Raw genomic sequence first — 22,383 nt, forward strand, 5'->3', positions numbered from 1 at the left:
AAAGCTGCCTATTGACTGGCTGGTTGTTTGACAGATATTTCCAAGAGTAATAATACACACTCCCCAATAGAGTAATAGCCAAAGTATATGAATAGGCTATTTATGAAAGAAGAAACTGTTAACCACAAGATATTTCCTAGTAATCAGAAGAACACAAACCAAGACAACTCTAACATATCAGCTTATGTCCATAAGAATGACAAAAATACCAAAAAAATTATACAATTCGATGTTGCTGGGGCAACAGGAAAATAAGCATGATAATTCTGTTTTTGGTAGGACTGAAGACTAGTGACCAATACTTCAGAGAGCACTAGGACAATATGTAACACAAGTCACAAAATGGATCATATCTTTTGGCCCTGAAATTCACAGTCTTAGAACACACTCCTAAAATCATGAAAAGTCCCTCTCAGTATCAAAAATATTCATAGGTATTTTATTTGCAACATGAAAAAAGAGATAATAAATACAAAGTATTTGTACATCCATACATACATACAGTGATTAGAAAGTAATTGAATAAATTATGGCATGCCAATATAATGAAATATTACGTTGGTATACAAACATATAAATACTATGAAGAAATATGGGAAGATCTTTATGAAATGATGCAAAGTGAAATTGGCATAAAAGAAACCATAGGCATGTTCTTGACAACTATATTTTTAAAAAGTAAATAAGTCAAAGGCAAAGGAACTTCTGATAGACTTGGAAAGGGACTTAAGACTACGTTTTTTTTTTTGAATGTTTACTTTCAATTCATTTGGCTCTAATTTGTTCAAGGTTAAGAGTTTTATATAACATTTTCTTTATTTGATTATATGATTTTAATGATTATTAAATTTCTAATAATGTTTTTAAATCACAGGAATAACTCAAAAGATTATGCAAGATACCCCCTCTACTTATAGTAGAATTCCACCTAAGATCTTCCAGTTTACTATATAATTTATTCTTTAAGATATCCATGGAAGATCCTATTATATAAAAGAATCATACCATGTAAGTAAACCCTACATTCTTTAAAACAGGAGTCTCAAAAATTTCAGTGTCTGCAGTCTATTACAGAATACCACTAGTGCCAGGTCAGGTGCTACCAAACCCCAAGAGAACTAACCAGTCATCTAAACCACCATGCTTCAAACAAAAGAAGGGACATTGTGGTTTAAGAGGAATGAAAATAAGTTTAGTATGTGCTCAAAGGTCTTAACTAGTAACCAAACAATAGTTTCCTTTGGAAAGGCAACTATGTGAAATCAGAGGAATCTTCTTAATCATCCCATAATTAAGAAAAGTAAATGAGATTGCAAGTTTAATAACATCATAGGATTAGGTGGTTTTTTTTAGTTAGATAAAATTACACATTAGACAAAACTATTTTCTGCTAACTGGGTTACTCACCATGAAGGATTCACTAACACTACCAACTTCTTTTTCCCCTCTAATCACAGCTTCCCAGCAAATCTGCATAGTACTTTCTTCCTTTCACTTGAAAGTGAGACTAGACTGGGAGCCCTTGGAAGGCAGAGACTGTCTTTTGCCTCTTTTTGTATCCCTAGTGCTTAAGCGAGTGCCTGGCACACAGCAGGCACTTAATAAATGGTTCTATGCTTGATTAGAAAAGTTTGGTCTTCCAAATCACTTCTCTTTCACATTGGAATCTATGAAGTAGAGAGAATGCTCAGTCCCTCACTGACAAAGAGAAGAGAAGGAACATGAGCACCAGGAGTCCCTGGTGACCCTGTGCAGAAAGCAAATGGTTCTAAGAGATGGAGAGATGAAAAGCAACGGCGCTGGACAACTTAATTCCCATTTACCTTTCCTCTGTAACAAGTCAGAGAAAATTCAGCAGTAAATCAGAGCAGTTCGGGAACTAGAAGGCCTGTGAATTCACAGGACCTTGCCTTTGTGAAGACTCCAAAGACTGGCTTCCACACCAAGAAAAGGCCTCTTCCCTGTTCCCAGGTGGGAGGGATTCACTGAGCCACATGCAGGAGGCTGTAGATAAGGATGAAGTCATCAGTGAAGAAGGAGAGGCCTCATGCATTGTGCTGCATGAAAACAACACGTTGGACATCCCGCCATGGGTGACAGCCAAGAAAGCCCCACGCAATGCCTGGCTGCCCACAGGGAACAAGACAGCTGCTGAAGTCAAATCTCTTCTCTTTTTTCCTAAAGTGGTCTGGTGTTTCACAAAAAGATGAAGGGTGTCAATGGAAGAAGATGGATGTTAATGGCTATGAACATGACTATCCTCAAGCTACTGGCAAGAACTCATGATATCGGGGCAGCTAGGTGGTACAGTGAGTAAAGCACCAGCCCTGGAGTCAGGAGGACCTGAGTTCAAATCCAGCCTCAGACACTTGACACACTTACTAGCTGTGTGACCTTGGACAAGTCACTTAACCACAATTGCCCTGCCTTCCCCCCTGCAAAAAAAAAAAAAACTCATTATGTCAAATGCACTGAACTCTATGGTTACTTTTGTTTCCAACGCACCTTTTTCTTTCATACTCTAATGCTGGTTTTTAAACTCTGAGACAGCACATAAACTCAACTTACCCAGGCATCAAAGTCATTTTTTAATTTCAAATGGAAATCTCTCAACAGTCAATGTTTTGTAGGTTTTAAGAGCAGAAGGTAAAGTTAATCAATTAATCAGTAAATGCTAATTAAGCACCTACTGTGTGCCAGACACTGTGCTAAGCAACAGGAATATAAAAAAAGATGATAGACCCTGCCCTCAAGGAGCTTACAATCTAATGGATAGGCGTGTTAGGCTGAACAGATGAAAGAAAGAGTCTCTTCCCCAAAATTTAATGGATGTTTTTTAATCAGCTTCCTTGTCATCCTGGACAGCACAACTTCAAACAATATAACCAACTTATGGGTTATCAATCAGCTTCTGGGCAGGCCAATTAGAAAGTAATCGATTACGGGTACAGGTATCAGGAGACTTGAAGAAAGGATGTGGAAAAACAGCTAAAGGCACCAAATTATTCACCTTTGCACAGAAAGGGGCTGGTGATCGTGACACCCAGAAGCTGAAAATAAGACAGAACCTCTGAAGCCCCTGGGTCCAAGGAGTCCCCTCATAACGTGCCTGATGACAAGCAGCCCCCTGGCTTCTGCTGAAGCCCCCCCGAGGATCAGGAACTCGCAGCCTCGAAGAGGGACTCACTCCACTCTGGGACAGCTCAAATGACGGACGAGTCTTCTCTGCTGTAACCCCCCCCCTCCTACTCCTGGTTCTGAGGGACGTTCATTAAAGGGGTATCTGGTCCTAGAAAAGGAACCAGGGACCACAAAGCACCGCCAGCTTTCCATCAAAGTCAGATCATGGGTTACCAAACTAGCAGTGGAGAAGGCCCAAGCAGCCGGCACGGACACTGCACCTCAAGGTTTGCCAAGCATTGTATATGTGTCATCCCATTTGACCTTCATGACAACCCTAGGAAGCCCTGTTATTACCCCATTTTACAGATTAGGAAACTGAGGATGAGAACAGTTAGGTGACTTGCCCAGGGTCCCACAGCTGGGAACTGTCTGCAGTGGGATTTGAACTCAGATCTTTCTGATTTCAAGATCAACACTCTACTAAACCATCAAGTCCTGTAGATACAGTTTTCCCAGATTTTAGCCAAGTATTTGATAAAATACGTCACACTCTTTTTCTGGGGAAAAGATGCCGAGATGCGGACTGTGTGGCAATAGAACTGGATGGCTTTGGGAGCTGGCAGAAAGCCTCGATGCACAGAGGATGAGTGACAGGTCCAAAATCAAGATGGCCGGAGTTTTCCAGTGGTGCACTCCAGGCTGCATGCTGGGCCTGCAGGGTTTATCACATCTGTCAGTGACTTGAGTAAAATACAGAGGGCACCCTCACTACATGTGGAGCTGATACAAAGCTGGCAGGGACAGCCAACTCGGTGGATGATGGAGTCAGGACGCACAAATACCTTCAGAGATGACAGCCTTGGTCTAGATCTCAGATGCTGAAATTTTACATCAGTAAGTGCGGTCTTACATGGTTTCCAAAAACTCAGCCTCACAAATACAGACCAGAGAAGACTTGGTTCTATGCCAGTCTACCTGGGAAAGTCCTGCGCATTTCAGTGGATTGTCTCCTGTCTATATCTTCACTGCACACAGCCATTTGCATGTTGTCTTCCCCATTAGCCTGAGAGCACCTTGAGAGCAAGGAGGGTTGTTTTTACTTTCTTTGTATCCCCAATGCTTAGTATAGGGCCTGGTACACAGTAGGTACTTAACACTGCCTTCCAAAAACAAGAAGGCAACAATCCCTCTGTATTCTGCCCTAGTCAGACCAAGTCTGAAGCCCTGGGCTTGGAAATGGGTGCCACAGTTTAATGAGGATGGGAATAGACTGAAAGTGCCCAGAGATGGGCCCCCAGGACAGTGACAAGCTTGAGTCCGTGATCTGTGAGGGCCAGCTCAGGAGGGAACAGAATAGCCATGTTCAGGCATGAGAAGGGCTGTCACATGGACGGAGGCCCCAGAGGGCAGAGGCCAATGGAAGCTCCACCTCAGTAAACACTTCCTCAGGAGTAAGAGGAGGAGGCTCTCAGAGGGGCGGGGATGCCCTCAGGAGGTCAGCAAGCAGAGGGTGAACGGACAAATACCAAGTACCATCAGTTCAGCTACGCAGCAACATGAGCAAAAGCAGGAAACACAAACCACAGGCTCACATTTTTTGTCAGGCACATATTTAAAAAAAAATAGGAACCCAATAAAAAACAGTAGCAGAGTCTTATACATGTTAAATGGCTAAAATATAGAAATGCTAACATAAGGAGTGGCAGTGTCTGTGGCTTGGGCTGATGCTCGGCCTGTACCCCAGTTCCCAAGGGCCAGGCTGGCAAAGTCCATGGCTATAGGCTGGGGGCGACCTCCCTGGGTGGAGGGGCAAAGTGCATGGGCGCAGACCAGGCCTACTCTGCCCACAGCTCCCACTATGCCAGAAGATATACAATTAGTGTGGCACTTTATCTTGAAAAAGATCTCAAGTTTGCTTGGAGAAGTGGGCATGAGACAGGTGGCCGCTTGTGAGTTATTGTAAAGTGGTAGAGTTTTCTGTGTTCTTGCTGTTTCTTGAGGACAGAATTGAGTACAAGAAAATGCAAAGTTCAAAATTCACATTGTGCTCAAATTGGACCCTAATATATCAATCACAGTGGAACAAATCTGTGTTTCCAAAACATCGTTAAAGCAGAGCTGACCATGTTATGGCAGTAACTCCCTTAAGGTATGAATTGACCAAGATGGCCACCGAGATCCCTTCTGACTCCCAAATTCCAAAACTCTGTGATTCTGTGCAAGCTCTGTATAAATACACGGGAGCTTTTATTCTTACTTCTTCAGTGTGAGAGATGGAGTATGGGATTGGAGTTCTGACTGTGCTACTTACCAGCTCTATTTAAGTGATAGTAGGGAGCCAACAGAGCTTACAGAGTGTATATGTGTACAGTGGGGCAGGGGAGGAGGGTCCACAGTCAGACTATGCTTTACAAAGACCCCTTGGGAAGGGCAGATGGCCTGGAGTAGGCAGAGACTCGAGGCAGGTGTTCCCACCAGCAGCTATTGCAGTGGTCCAGGCAGGAGGTGATGAGAGTCTGCACCACAGTGGGGGCAGAGTCAGAGGAGAAGAGGGGGCTACTGAAGAGATGTTGTGAAGGCAAAATCAACAGGCCTTAGCAACAAGTGGAATAAGTAGGGTGAGGGAGTCAAGGATGACACCTAGGTTTCAAGCCTGGGTGACTTGGAGGATGGTGGTCCCTTTGATCGTCGTAACAAGGTCAGGAAGAGGGGAGAGTTTGAAAGGAAAGACAAGTCCAGTTTTGGACACGCTGAGTTTAAGATATCTATGGGACACCCAGTTCAAAATAAAGCACATGGTCCCTTGCCATCCCAATGACTCCAAGGTCCCCACACACCATGCTAGCTGGGCATGGGCATGGGCAGGAGCTGGTCCAGATCCCAACCCTCTCCTGGTGGGAGAGGACCACTGGAGACTCAGCTGAGTTGCCTTCTGATGGCATACCCTAGAAGTCAAAATGCTGTCCTCCTCCAGATCTCTCCAAGAACACCCCACAGTTACTCTCCTATGAGTATGGACTAAGGATGCCCTAGGTTCAGCCTACATTGAAGTATGGGTTTCAGCCCTGTGATGTCTAACATGTGATCACTGGGGACACTATACTCCCCGAAGGGCAAAAAAAGTTACTGTTTCATCAGAAAAAGGCCAAAACTTTCTTTCTAAAAAGTTTCTATACGGCAGAGTCTGACTTCGCAGAAAGCACGCCCAGCTCCAATCCTGAATCCACACGCACGGCGGGCACCAGTAACCTGGGACATACACAGTGGGTGCAGCGCTGGTACCACAACGGGGGAAAAGACCCAGACGCCCCTCTAGAGCACTGAGTCCATCCTGGATAGAAGAGTCACAGAAAGACCAAGGCAAGAACTGTACAGGAAGAAAAACCCACTGCAGAGGAGGGGAGCCCTCACTGTGAGGCCAACAGTGTGCAGAGATCCCCTTCACCATAGTGAACAAGTGAGTGGGCCTTCTGTGTTATGGGAAAATAACAGGAAAAAGGGTGCATAGCCACAGCCAAAGATACATACTGAATAATGCCTTCCAGGCTCTTAGAAAGATCTGAAGGTTTAGAAAAAGAAAATCTCACAAACCCCGGGGGAACATTCAGCAGCGAGAGGAGGGAGAAAGTTTACACTACACCTTCATTAGGGCTGAGAAAGACTGTAAGGCACAGCAGTGAGCGCCATTCTTGAAAACCCACTGGGTGGTCAAGAAAACAGAAGTCATGCTCCACGAGCTGGAGAAAGGAACTGGACCAATGCTCTCGGTGGAAGAAGAAAGAATTAAACATGGACCCTGGAAGAGCCACTGCCCTCCAGGTGAGGCTTCCACACAGCCCAGGGCATGGCCCCTCCACTCCCCAGTCCCCACAGCCAACCTGGGCAGGGGGCTTCTGGGCCTCACAAAGGCAAGGCCTCAGACAAGAAACACAAAGCCAGGGTCACAAACTGGAGAACACTCCAGGAAAAGCTGCCCAAACTCCAGGGTCACTTCTGTACCCCAAAGGGCATCAGGACAAGGCTTTAATGGGAGACTGAGTAACGTTCAAGCAGATGTATGTGTCAAGCATGCCTGTGTGGCCCCAGAACCACACTGAAATATCACTGGGGAATATTTAACAAAGTGAATAAAAATGCCACAGAACACAGGTAAGGTTCACTTGTGGTTTTCTGAGTCAATATGCAGCCAACCCACAGGGATCCCTACATGTAGTTTGGTGGCCCATTTCTATTTGACCTAGACACCACTACTTTAAATGATGATGTTTAAAATCACACTGAAAACTCAGAACATTAAACTTGAATAATTAAAGTTAAATGTAGCTTTTTTCAGATATTTTTTCTTTCCCTCTCACTAAGCATTTCTCCCTGGCATCAACCTTGGCTGCTAGCTCACCTCATCACATCTACCTCTGTAAAAAGTCATTCTGATCTTTCTTATTGACCTCATGGTAGCACCAGAAAACAAATCAATAGTAAGAAAAAATAATTTGATGTCAACAGAAAAGTCTGTGTTTCAATATCTGATCATTTTCAGGTGGTTTAATTTAGACTGGAGTTATCCACAAAGGCGTGTATCTACACCTTTAAAAGTCACCAAGGCAGGCCATCTGAACTGTAACTAGAATTTGTTTGTAATTATTGCTTCTCCTCAGGCAGCTCCGAAGAAAATAAAGTAGATATTTCCACTTTACTACAGAACACGGTGTGCTCTTCAATTATGTCTGATCTCATAATACTGAAATTTAAAGTCTCTCAAGTCAAACTTTACAACTTAGATCTATAAAATCATCACTATACATTTACTAGAAAGAAGACTGCCAACCTTCATATTCTCTCCTATTGGCCAGCATGGCTGTTTTAAAAAATGCTAGAACTCTTCTCTCCTACCTTTACAAATTCTAAGTAGTCCGTGTTGGTTCTCTCTCCTCCGAGTCGTACAGGAACTAAGATAATAACAGCTTTGTCTTCTGTGTTCTCCGAACCCATAGAAAGGCACTGTTTGTCAATGACATCAGCCTTGTAAACTGGAAAAAATACAATTAGTATTCATTAGATTTCCACACAAATGACTCCAAGATCATTTTTCTCTGGACTTCTTTTTACTGCCCAGTTAAATGCCTCCCTCCATCCTCCAAGACAGTGACAATAACATCTCAACCTCCTTTTAAGCTAAATATGGTAAGATCCTCAAGTGTCCCCCGAAGACTCCTTGGTATGCAACACCATGATCAGTTTACCTTGACTAAACACCTGGGCTCTTCCAGAGCCTAACTGCTGAAGACCAAACCCCTCATCTCAGATCGAGACTACAGAGACCTACTCCACGGCCTTTCCAGTTCCGTGCCCTTACCCACGAGGAGGCTGAGACACACACTAGGGGATTCCCAGCCTTTGGCTTCTTCCACCTCACCTCGCTTTCTCAGAGGTGCTCGCTGAACATAACAGCATAATGGAAAGAACGCTGGGTTTGGAGTGAAGAGTGCCTGGGCTAACTCCCTTCTCTGACCTCCTGCTCTGGGTCCTGGCTTCCTCATCAGATTGATGAAGAGGCCAGACTAGCTGAGTTCCAAAGCCCTTTCCAGTTCTAAATCTGTGATGCTATGATGGTTTCTTATCCCGTCAAATTCAAAACGATTTATTCTGGCTTTCTAAGGGCTCCATCCTTCCAACTCATTCCAGTCAAATGAATCTCCATTTCTAAGAGGCTTCTATTGTCTCTACAAACTAGCATTCCAATTAATAAGACAAACTAAAGTTCTACTGGCATGCCAACAAAGAGTGGCAGAGAAAACACCGCTGGTTTTTCTCCAACTTCACTGACATTTTCAATTGCCTCAGCACCAGCAATAAACATTGTTCCTATGAGATTCACAGGCTTCGATAGCAAAATCTTTAAAACCTATTTCAAGTAAAGAAAAAGAACTTACATAAATTCAAATTCAATGAACATCTGCTAAGGAGGGAAGAAAGAAGTATTTACTAAGCACCTACTAAGCGCCAGGCACTGCGCTAATAAGCACTTCACAAATAGGGGCTCATTTTATCATCACAACAACCCATCAAGGTAGCTACTCTTACACAGATGAGGAAACTGGGCCAGATAAAGGTCAAGGAACTTGCCTAGAGTCACGCTGTTAGTATGAATCTAAGGCAGGATTTGAACTCGGATCTTCCTAACTTCAGGTCCAGTGCTCTGTGTACTGGGCCACCATCTGTCTCTATTAACTTATTATGTCAGGAACTGGGGTTACAAAAGTAACAAATGGCACAGTCTATGATGATCCACGAATTTACAATCTAATATGAGGATGAAACACAAAAATAACGCTATGTAAAATTAGAAAACAGGTCCCTTGGAGAGCCCAGCTAGAGTAGCCTGAGATGTGGTATGGATTGCTCCTCCGTGAATGTGGGAAATACAATTATGAAGGAGCCAGGATCTGGCAGGCCATGAAGGAGGAGGTCGGCAGCAGAGACAGAAATGAAAGAAAGCTGTGAGGGGCATCCATTCCATGTGTGGAGGGCCTCATGCACAGCACAGGGGGTGAGATCAGAAAAAGAGTGATTATTCCATTTGAGCTGGAATGAAGGGAAACATTCTAAAGTGGGGCCAAAAAAGTAGGAAATGATCAAGTTCTGGAAGGCCAAGGCCATGTCTGTACTTTACTTAGTTGGCAACAGAAAGCCACTGAATGGTTTTGAGCAGAAGAGTAATAAAGTCTGACCAACTCATTAGAAAAATTATATTAACAAGATGGAGTAGTGTACATGCCTGAGAAACATAAGAACATAAACTTTAAAGACCAATTATAAGGGATTTAATAAGGTCAAACTGTTTACTTTTTAAGAATGATATCATTACTTGGGTAATGTGAAATAGCATACATAGACAGAAGGTTTGGGGTTGAGTTGAGTATGATGAGATGATCCTAAAAAATAAAATTGGGAGATGTAAAATAGAGCAATTATCTCATACAAAAAGGCTTGAATGGAAGAACTGTTACAGTGAAGGCAAGAGGAGGTAGAGGGCTGGTAGTGCTAGAAACTTATTCTCAGAAGAACAACTAAATAAATCAATTAATTAAATAATTAAAGATGGAAGAACAATACATCTAAAATGGTATAAAATATAAAAGTCTTAACTTATGAAGAAATAGGAGGGCAAGGGGATAGGATAAGGGAGGGACTCTTAAAAGGGTGTGCAGATCAAGAAATAGGAGGGTAAGGGAAGAGGATAAGGGAGGGATTCTTAGAAGGGCTGTGGACTGGGGGGAAGCTGTGGTTACAAGTAAATTAGAACTTTGAGGAGGGATAGGGTAAAAAAAGAGGGAGAGAAGGACAATGAGAAAAAATAGGATGGAAAGAAATACATAACTAGTAATTATAACTTTGAATGTGAATGGGATGAACTCACCCATAAAACAGAAACAGCAGGATGGATTAAAAACCAAAATCCAACAACATACTGTTTATAAGAAACATATTTAAAAATGAGAGATACACAGAGTAAAAATAAAGGGCTAAAGTAGGATGTATTATGCTTCAGTTGATACAAAAAAAGCAAGGGTGGTTATCATGATCTCAGATAAAGTTAAAGTTAAAATAGATGTAATTAAAAGAGATAAACAGGGAAACTACATCATGATAAAAAGTACTATAGATAATGAAGTAATATCAACACCAAACCTATATGCACCCAATGCTATATAGCATCCAAATTTTTAAAGGAATGCTAAATGAATTACAGGTGGAAATAAATAGCAAAACTATAATAGTGGGGGACTTCAACCTTCCCCTCTCAGAACTAGTTAAATATAACCAGAAAATAAACAAGAAATCAAGGAGACTAATAAAATCTTAGATAAACTAGATATGACAGACTTCTGGAAAGAACCAAATGTGAATAGAAAGGAATATACCTTTTTCCCAGTGGTACATGGTACCTTTACAAAAACTGACCACAAGCTAGGGCATAAAAAACTGTAGTTAAATGCAGAAATGCAGAAATATTAAATGCATCCTTTTCAGATCACATTGCAACAAAAATTCTGCTTAATAAAGACCATGGAAACACATTAAAAATTAACTGAAGACTAAACAACCTAATCTTAAAGAATGAGTGGGTTAAAGAAGAAATTATAGAAATAATCAATAATTTCATTATAGAGAATGATAATATTGAGAAAACATACCAAAACCTATAGGATGCAGCAAAAGCAGTAATCAGAGGAAAAATATTTATCTCTAAATGCCTATATCAATAAAATAGAGAAAGAGTAAACCAATAAATTGGGTATGCAATTTAAAAATCTGGAAAAAGAAAAAATTTAAAATCTCCAACTAATTATCAAATTGGAAATCCTAAAAATTAAAGGTAAGATCAATAAAATTGAATGTAAGAAAACTATCAAATTAATAAAGAGTTGGTTTTAGGCAAAAACCAATAAAATAGGTAAACCACTGGTTAACAAGATTTTAAAAAGAGAAGAAAATCAAATCACTAGTATCAAAAATGAAAAGGGTGAATATACTACTAATGAAGATGAAATCAAAACAATAAGGAGTTATTTTGCCCAATTAAATGCCAATAAATTTAACAATTTAAGTGAAATGGAAGAATACTTACAAAATTATAAACTGCCCAGATTAACAACAGAGGAAATAGAATATCTAAATAAGCCTATTTTAGGGGCAGCTAGGTGGCACAGTGAGTAGAGCACCGGCCCTGGAGTCAGGAGGACCTGAGTTCAAATCCGGCCTCAGACACTTGACACATGTACTAGCTGTGTGACCTTGGGCAAGTCACTTAACCCCGATCGCCCTGCCAAAAAGCAAAAAAATAAAATAAAATAAAATAAATAAGCCTATTTTAGAAAAAGAAATTGAACAGGCCATAAATGAGCTTCCTAAGAAAAAAGCATAAGGATCAAAAAAAGCATAAGGATCAGATGGATTTACAAGCGAATTCTACCAAACATTTAAAGATTGTTAAATTAAATCAAATTAATTGATTTGTAATAATAAGCAAAGAAGGAGTCCTACCAAACTCCTTTTATGAAACAAATATGGTACTGATACCTATGCCAGGAAAAGCAAAAACAGAGAAAGAAAATTATAGACCAATTCCATTAATGAATATGCATGCAAAAATGCTAAATAATATACTAGCTAGAAGACTACAGCAATATATCACAAAGATTATACATTGTGACCAAGTGAGATTTATACCAGGAATGCAGGGATGGTTTAACATAAGGAAAACTATTAACATAATTGATTATATTGACAACAAAAGTGATAAAAATCATGTGATTATATCAATAAATGCAGAAAAAGCTTTTGACAAAATACAACACTCATTCCTATTAAAAACACTTGAAAGCACAGGTATAAATGGATTTTTCCTTTAAATGATAAGAAATATCTACCTAAAACCATCGGCAAGCATTATTTGTAATGGTGATAAGCTAGAAGCCTTCTCAATAAGATCAGGAGTGAAGGATGCCCACTGTCACCAACATTATTCAATACTGTATCAGAAATGCTAGCAATAGCAATAAGGAGAAAAATAAGAAATCGAAGGAATCAGAATGGGCAATGAGGTAATAAAACTACCTCTTTTTGCAGAAGATAAGATGATATACTTGGAAAATCCCAGAGAGTCAACTAAAAAGTCAGTGGAAATAATTAATAATTTTAGCAAAGTAACAGGATAAACCCACATAAATCATCAGCATTTCTATATATTGCCAGCAAAACCCTGCAAGAAGAGATAGTAAGAGATACCCCATTTAAAATAACTGTAGGGAATATAAAATACCTGGGAATATAACTGCCAAGACAAACCCAGGAACTACATAAACATAATTATGAAACATTTTCTATACAAAAAAAGTCAGATTTAAATAACTGGGTAAATATTGTTCATGGGTAGGCAGAGCCAATATAATAAAAATTACAATTCTACCTAAACTAATCTACTTATTCAATGCCATTCCAATTAAATTACAAAAAAAAAATTATTTTGTTGAGCTGCAAAAAAAATAACAAAATTTATTTGGAAAAACAAAAGATTAAGACTATCAAAGGAATTAATGAAAAAATATAAAGAAGGAGGTTTAGCATTACCAGATCTTAAACTATATAATATGGTAGTAGTTATCAAAACTATCTAGTACTGGCTAAGAAAAAGAAAAGTAGATCAGTGGAACACAGTGGACATACAATACACAGTAAAAAATTATTATGGTAACCCTGTGTTCAACAAATATAAAGATTCAAGCTTTGGGGGTAAAAATTCATTATTTGGTAAAAATTGTTGGGAAAACTAAAAAATAGTCTGGCAGAAATTGAGCACAGACCAACATCACCATTTACCAAGATAAGGTCAAAATGGATATATGACCTAGATATAAAGGGAGATATAAGAAAATTAGAACATGGAACATATTATCTATTAGACTGATGGATAAGAAGGAATTTATCAATTAAACAGGAGATGGAGAGCATTGTGAGATGCAAAATGGATAATTTTGATTATATTAAATTTCAAAGGGTTTGTACAAATAAAACCAATGTGGTCAAGATTAGAAGGAAAGCAGAAAATTGGGGGAAAATTTTATAGATAAGTTTCTCAGATAAAGGTCTCATATTTCAAATACATAGGGAAATTTGTCAAATTTATAAGGATATAAGTCATTCCCCAATTGACAAATGGTCAAAGGATATGAACAGGAAGTTTTTTGATGAAGAAATTAAAACTAGCCATAAAAAATGCATAAATCATTACTGATTAAAGAAATGCATATTAAAACAACTTTGAGATATCATCTCATACCTATCAGATTGGCTAAAATGATAGAAGAGGAAAATGACAAATTTTGGAGGCAATATGGAAAAATTGGGAAATCAATACACTGTTGGAGAAACTCTGAACTGATCCATTTTGGAGAGTAATCAGTAATTACGCCCAAAGAGTCATAAAACTGTGTATACCCTTTGGCTACTACCAAGTCTGTTTCCCAAAGTGATCAGGGAAAAAGGAAAAGTACTTATAGCTTCCAAAGTATTTATAGCAGCTCTCTTTGTGGTGGCAAAGAACCAGAAATTGAGGGGATGCCCCTCAACTGGGAAATGGCTGAACACATCATGGTGTACCACTGTGATGGAATGCTGGTGCGCTGTAAGAAATGACGAGCAGGCTGACTGCAGAAAAACATGGAAAGACTAGTAGGAAATAACCAAGAGAAGACTGTGTACAACAGCAATACTGTTCAAAGAACAACCGTGAACGATTATGTTATTTTCAGTACTGTAAATATTCAAGTCAACTATGAAGGAAGATGCCATCCACCTCCAGAGAAAGAACTGGCAAACAGAAATATGTATAGTAAGGTTTTACATATATACACACATCTGTGTCCAATGGCAGCCTTCTCTAGTGCCGGCTGGGGAGCAAGGGGGAGAAAAAATGAAAAGTGCACAACACGGGAGAAAAGAAAACTCAGAAAGAAGCACAGAAAAGCAGAGCAGCTTTGATAAATGATGTTTATTACAAGTTTTTCAAAAAAAAGTAAACCATTCATGGTTTCACTGAATCTTCTCTTTGTGCTGTGGTGTATACATGGAAATATTTTTTGTCTTTTTGTACTTAAGTTCAAAATGAATTAAAAATTTTAAAAAACAACAAATAAGTCTTTCTACAAGACCAAACCAAAAACCACAGGTTTGCTGATCTTCCCTCAGTAATCCAAGATACAGGATAGACCTAAGAAAACCAAGGATTCTTGTGGCCTGAGTCTCTAAAAAGGAAGCTGGATGAAGGAAAAATGTTTAAGAACAAATCCCACACAATCACTGAGGATTCTAAGGAAGATGAAAAGAGGGAGGCATCTAAAGAGACAGAGTGGCCTACAGAAGTAACACCGAGACAAGCTTGGATTTTAAAAGGACACAGAACAGCTAGAAACTAAGAGAATGACTGAGAATGGGTCTTGTGAGAATGTTGAATACCAACATCATGACAGTCCTTTGGAGGGAAGGAGAGGAAGGGAACCAAGGCCAACCTAGCAGAGGACAAATCAGATGAAAGCAGTCTTCTGAAGGACCAAGAGTGATCTTCCTGATTCTAATGAGGGGGAAGTCAGAGAGCTCCAGAGCCAAGGAAGGAAACCGTAAGAGCATTTAGTGAGCAGTGCAGTGGAGCAGATGGAGCAGCTCCTATTCCACTTTGGCCTGCACTCACGCATATCTAGAATCCAAAAGGAGGGAGACAACAGGGCTGTGGCAGACTGCTCTGGTGAGGGCACAATCACCATCTTGTATCACAGGATGGAACACGCCCACGTACCCAGGATGGTGACACCATAAGAGGCCTGGCTGAAGCAACAAGGGGACGCAATTCTCCCTCTAAATATTTATCACATAAAGGAGAAATAATCAGATTCCTTCTGTTTGGCACAATCAGTGGGATTCATAGAGAGGCAGATTTTAGCTCACTGTAAAGACGACCTGTCCGAAAATGTGACTGACTGCTTCAGGAATCACGGGAAGGTTTAAAGCAGAGTGTGCATGACCTTGCTGAGGACACTGCACAGGGAGTTTACCCATCAGACCCCTCCAACATCCTACCTACGGGCCTCAGGCCCACATCTGCTCTACTCAAAACACAAAGAAGCACACCCCAAGCACTCAAATATGACAGAGGACAAATAATACTGAGCTTCTAGGATATTCAAATGTATTGAAGCCATTAGAACTAACCTCTATGGGGCATCCACAGTTGGACACGTTTTTTTATTTTCTCAGGAAATCAAGGCCTCGACTTCAACCCCAATAAAGTTCCAAAATATGTTTATTGAATAACAACTAAATAAAAAATAACACAGACAACAAGAAGCATATATAGAGTCACAGACGGCAAGATTTTACTGCTATACCACATGATAGATGATAAAAATCATTATCGTGGTGAAAAGTTACCTGGCAAATGTTCTTTCGAGACATATAATAAACATATTTTAATGTTAACGTTTTATGAGAGAAATTGTTACAATATTGACTTTTTTAATCAATAAAAATTTCCTGAATGTCTACTATGTGTGAAACACTAAGGCACAGCCTCCCTTCCCTCAAAGAGCCTACAAATGCTACTGGGAACTCCAGCTTTAAAACACATGAAAAACTGAATAAGCAAATTTGACAAAGGCCAGAATTAACCATCCTACCCACCTGTACAATCCTGAGCAACATAAATTGTTATTCCTCGTAAATCGGGGTGTCTCGCCTCTTCAACTGCTTTTCTATAAAATAAGAGCAAACATATGACTCTCTTTTAAAATATTAAATAGAATTTTCATGCAGTAATCAAAGGCCACTTAACCACGACCAATCCGGAGTTTTTATTTCTAGCACAGAGTGCTGGACTGCTAGCTGTATGAGACCTCTCTCGGCCATGGTGTCTTCATCGGCAAAGTAAAGATAACAACAGAACTCACCTCCCAGTGTTGTGATGAGGGGCCAATAACACATCAAGCACGTTGCAAACACCTGCTGGTCATTTTAAGTTACCATCCCAATGAATTCAAATTCAACAAAAGCATTTTTAAGTTCTTATTCTATACAGGGTGAACAATACCAGAATTCATTTCAAAGGAGTTAAAATACTACATTAAACTATTCAAAGAACAGCAACAACCGATCTAATTTCATACACTAATGAGACCAAGTCCTGCTCCAAAAACTTTCGGCACAGAGATGAGCGTAGGTTCTTAAAGGCTCTGCCAACAGAACATGAACCCTGGGAGGCTCCATCTTGTGTACGGTCCTGGCCGAAGATCAGATCTGCTTCCCAAGAGCCAGAGCCCAGGTGCTGGCTTTGGTGCTGAACGCTTCGGCCAGAACAGCCCATGAACCAAAGACCAATAAAAATGAGCGGCTATGGCTCCCTTTGCCACCATTGAAGGTGACGTGATGGCAGAGAAGAGGTCAGAGGGTGCTAAGAACCCCCGTTGTTGTGCCAGCTATAAACTTTAAAGTGGCTGTCAATCTGTAGAACAATTCAAAGATAGCCCTAAAAATATGATCTCCTTTAATTCTCACAACCATCTTGGGAAGTAAGGACTATCGTTACCATTTACAGATGAGGAAACTGAGGCAGATAGTGGTGAAGTCACTTGCCCAGGGTCACACAGCTATGAAGTGTTTAAGAACTATTGGTAGGAAAATTCTACGACAAACTTCAAAAGACCCTCCAAATTAACATAAACTTTGATACTTGATGACTTCAATACAAATATGGAAATAAGCAAAGATGGCAAAAAATATATCAGAAGCATAGTCAAAAATAATGAATGAGAGACTCAAAAGCAGCATAGAAGATCCGGAAGCTTTAGGTCACTACATCAGGAATATAGATTGATAAAGACAGGGGGGAGGGGGAAAGGGCAGGGGATGGGAAGAAGGGAGGAGGGGACAGAAGAGAATGAGGAAAGGGAACCAGAAGGGGCCAGGAAGGAGAAGGAAGGGAGGAGAGAAGGGGGAGGGACAGTGAGAGTGGGAGGGAGAATGGAAGGGAGTGAGAAGGGAGAGAAGAGGGAGAAAGGAGAAGGGAGGGGGAGAAGGACGGAGAACAAACTTATTAATCCAACAATCAGTTTGATTCCAGGTGAATCTGATGGTTCTCCTGATGGTTCTGGTTTATCAATGCCCAGCCAGCAGAGAGGAAAGTCTACCAATTGCTCCCAAGCTCCAAAGGCTCCAGCCTTGGGACCAGGAATGGCACAATGTATGTGGCTGTGGCTGTGGGTGCTGCCTGAGGACCAGCCTGGCTGAGTGCTGACAGCCTTCTTACTAGGGTGGCTACAGGGCAATCTCTCTCTAACCCCACTCAGGGAGCACCCATTCCAATGGCATCAGAGATCTGTGAGGAATGGAAGCAGGAAGGGAAATATGCGTTCACAGGGAGTACATATCCACATTATCTCTGCAGTCTTTTCCCAAAGCTCTTTTAACAGCAACAGTATTTTTAAAATTTATTCAGGAACCATTATAACCTGAAGAGGCAAGTTTTCAAGTGAAGGTATACAAGCTGTGACAAGATTCATACAGAAAATAACCACCAAGAGAGACTGGGTCAACTCCCCAAAAGTATTTCTAGGGACGTTTCCTAGGTTATTCTTATTTTCTATAGATTAAATTAGGTCCTAAGAGATCTGTGCTCCAGTCTATGGTGTCACAATGGAGGGGTGAAATGAGCCTTATGAATTACTATACTTTTCATAAATCCTATGCCAACTTGGGAATAATAAATATCACTTATTATGCTGATGAAACAAAAACTAGACAACAGAAGCTAATCCTCCCATTTTAATGGTTTGGTTTATAAAATGTCTAAGTGTAAGAAGGCATGAGTCAAGACTTAAGAAAAATTTTAAATTGATCGATGCGTCTAACAGGGATAATTTACATCTGCACCTTGACCTCTTATACTTGGACGATGTATTAATGATTCAGTTTATGACAATACTGGGACATGCACAGAACACCTGAGACCATAAAAAACAAAAAATCAAGTAGTATCCAAATAAATGGCACATAAAAAGGCAAAGTAGAGTGAAATTTGACTTTCGACTTTTTTTCCGCCCACATTGAATGTCACAGACCCTTTACTTTTACTATGATATAATTATAATATTAATAGTCCCATACATTTACAGTTCACAAGAATTTGATGTGTGCAAAGAAATGCTGAAAACATCAATTTTAGCTCTGACATTTCATTACACTATCAGTACATTACAGCCCCCAGGTTACAGGATTAAAAAAAAATCTATAATGTTATGCATGTTCCAAGGTTGAAGGAGTTGTTAGTTTTTAGAACATTTCAATAAGGTGCTCTATCGACTGAAAGCCTGAGCTTTAAAGAGACCTTGGCCATTTGCAACCAACAAGGGGGAAAGGGGCCTGTCTCAGTAAATAAACTGAGCACGGCAGGAGCTGACATGCTAGGCTGCAACTCAACTGAGCTTTCTCTGCTCTGCAAATAAAAAGAATTCTTTATAGTAATGTCTTATAACAGTTAAAAATTAAAAGCTCTACTACATCTCGAGCAGGGACGGGGAACCTGAAGCCTCAAGGCCACATGTGGCCTTCTAGGTCCTCGGGCACAGTCCAAGTTTTACTGAACAAATCCTTTTATTAAGGGGATTTGTTCTGTGAAGTTTGGATTCAGTCAAAGGGCTGCACTTGAGGACCTAGAGGGCCACATGTGGCCTTGAAGCTGCAGGTTCCTCACCTGTGATCTAGAGGAAAACTCTTAACATCCTCTCCCCTCCATATCTCTCTATATCTCCCTCCCTTCTCCTCCCCATCTCTCCTTCTCACCCCCTCAGCTGTCTTGTCTATCTGACAAGCTATATAGCTTGTGATGAGAATTTTAAGAGTACTTTACCTCAGAATGTGTGCAACAACAGCTGGGCCATACCAATCTCCAGCTGTTTTCCCAGACTTCTTCCCATATTCAATTAGCTGATGCAAGCCAAAGCAGGCCAATGGAGAGTCACCGAACCACGAGATGATCTTCCTGTGGCAGACCTCATTTCCGCCTTCCTCATCAGAGCTCCTCCTGCACGCTTCCTTAAGAACAGACGACGGGCCTTTGGGTACTCTTTCTCCCGCAAGGGATGCTTCAAATGATGCTGTGAGTTTTTTTACAGTATGAGAAGTCCATGATTCGGAATCTGAGTTTTCAATGTCCAATGCATCTGGCCAGGTCCAGGCTATAGCAGTTTCAAAAGGAAGTGTTCATTTTTTTTAAACAACCAGACTTTAACAAGACTAAACAGAAACTAAGCCTATCAAAGCCAGTACCGATACCTTGGATTGAGTAGGTCAAAATTTTCAAATTATACTTACAACTATCTCTAGTTTTTTCTATCAAAAAGCAAAGCAGATTTAGCAAGAGAATATAACAACATTTATGATATCTGCAAACAGCAAAACAGTTGTAAAAGACTGAGATTTTTCTGACTTATAGATTAGACTTAACGGTTTTTTTTCTATAAGATTTTCTTTTTTCAGAAAAAAATTATAGAGCCATCATGATGAGGTAAACTTGAAAGAGCCTGGCCAGGAGTGGGAGATCTGAGTTCTAGTCATGTGTGTTCCAACTCTACCTCCAATGTTTGACCCTGAGTGAGTCACAATCTCTCTGGGTCTCAGTTAGGGGAATGGACCAGATCAGGGGTTCTTAATCTGGGATTTGACAGCATCCATGAACTCAGATGGGAAAAAATGATGTTTAGCATTTCCTTCTATTAACTAAAAGCCCAGTTCTGAGCACAGGACCATAGGCTTCACCAAACTGCCAAAGGGGCCCATGCCACAGAAAAGGATAAGCACCCCTGGACTAAATGCTCCCCAAGCTCATTCCCATGTGTGATGTGTTCTAATAACTCCCATCTGGAGAACAGAGTAACTCTGCATTTCTTTGTGAAAGTCTTTGATCTTGGTTGTAGAATACAGATAATGAAACAGGCCTCACTCTCCTCAGACAACAAACATGGAATGTTACACAAGCTGTCAGACACAGGCACCTCAGGGGGGTTACCTACCTTCCTATACAGTAGGCATGTGTGGGCAAGGAGGTTGGAGGAAGTGATTGTAGTGCGAAAAACACATTAAAAAATACTAAGTCTGCAAAGGCCTAAATACAACACATACAAACTTAGCCGTGACAGGCTATGGTACAGCAGCAAGCATATGTTCCATTCTAAGTTGACAAAATGAATCACGGAAGCAGAAAGTCAACCCACCAAGACCTTAAGAAATCATTCAGTACTGGCCCACTATCACACATAGACTATAAACTGCCTCAGAAAAATAAAAAGATTTTCAAAGAAAATCATTTTACCACTTCCTTTCATAAGCTATTATATTTTTCTAAAAACCTTCTATTAGCAAAATCATAGAAAGTATTCTTTACACTGAAGCCTTATGATACATACATATGTTTACACAAACACAGTTTATAGACACACAGAATTTAAAAGTTTCAAAACTCAGTTCACCAATCCATGCTGTGTTAAGTAAGTATTAGAGCTACATAATCAGACGATGTAGTTAGGATAACCACATTATCTGATTATGCAGCTCATGACTAACTAAGCTCATGACTAACCCATGAATTGTTTCTCAAAGTTTAATAGTAAAAAACAAAAAAATAAATATTAGAGTAGGTAATTATGAAAAAAATCCAAAATACAGCTCATTGTTTAGGTAGGAAAGATTCTGAACTAGCTAAAGTGTCATAGGAAAAAAGACTTTAAAGTCAGACTTGCATGTGACATCCTTGAAAGTCACTGCGAATCATAGAGGCTTCCTAAATCTCGAAGATGGGTAGGAATTTAATAGTGAAAAGGCGGATGATTAAAGCATCTTTACATACAATTAACAAGAAAAATGAAAATCACTTAAAAGTAAATGTGTTGCAAAAACAGCAATGATCAGACACCAATGGAGGACAGACAGGAAGAGGCAGTGGTCCCAGGGCTTCACAGGAGAGGCAGGAGTACCCATCCTTTCTCTACAGTTTATATTTATAGAGTGTCTTGAGGGACTTGCCCATGAGCACACAGCCAGGATGGTCAGAGGCAGGGCTTGAGCCCACATCTTTCCGACTCTGTAGCCAGGTCTCTCTGGCCACTCTCACAAAGTCCCTCTTTCATTAAAAAAAAAGGCAAGTAACTGTTTGGAAAAACGAGATGAGAGAGCAAAGCCAAAGGAGGCGCATAAGGGACATGAGCTGGCAGCTGCCCATAACCAAAGAGGCCTGGCACACAAGATAACGTCCAGGAAATGTACAATCTGAAGAGGACACAGCCAGTCAGGCAGGAAGGATGGTGAGCCTGAGGGCCATGCCAGGGTCCCCGAGGCAGGCCCCAGCACAGGGCCAAGAGCCAGGCATGGGCTGCTATCCACACAAGAAGTGGGAGGACACACCCATCACAGACACAAGGAAGGACTGAAAAACTGCCATCCATCAGCTGAGCGATGACACAGCGGGCCGCATGAGAGGATAAGTTCTGAGAGTCTATTAGTGATAACTCCTGACTAGCAATCTGATTAAGCTCAACAACAATAATGGAAAGTGTGGAGCAGCAAAAGCCAAGTGCCTTCCTGCTCAGCATCTCTGCTGCTCTCCCAGCACCTGGGCACCGGGGAGCAGAAAAGAGAGGGGGATGGGTCCGACTAGGAGAC

The 22,383-nt window shown here is 40.6% G+C and overlaps 1 protein-coding gene across 3 annotated transcripts in view; it reads right to left on the reverse strand.

Annotated features, from left to right (window-relative positions):
• The window catches only part of ATG4C (autophagy related 4C cysteine peptidase), an 81,102-nt gene that overhangs the window by 29,668 nt on the left and 29,051 nt on the right, over positions 1 to 22,383 (reverse strand). For all 3 annotated transcript variants that reach the window (XM_036757623.1, XM_036757622.1, XM_036757624.1), the window contains 3 exons: positions 19,577 to 19,904; positions 16,357 to 16,427; positions 8,014 to 8,150 (listed from right to left, as the gene is read on the reverse strand). In XM_036757623.1, coding sequence (XP_036613518.1) covers positions 8,014 to 8,150; positions 16,357 to 16,427; positions 19,577 to 19,904 — 536 coding nt within the window. The remainder of the gene's footprint in view (positions 1 to 8,013; positions 8,151 to 16,356; positions 16,428 to 19,576; positions 19,905 to 22,383) is intronic.

The sequence above is a fragment of the Trichosurus vulpecula genome, chromosome 4, assembly GCF_011100635.1.
Source record: "Trichosurus vulpecula isolate mTriVul1 chromosome 4, mTriVul1.pri, whole genome shotgun sequence".
NCBI lineage: Eukaryota > Metazoa > Chordata > Mammalia > Diprotodontia > Phalangeridae > Trichosurus > Trichosurus vulpecula.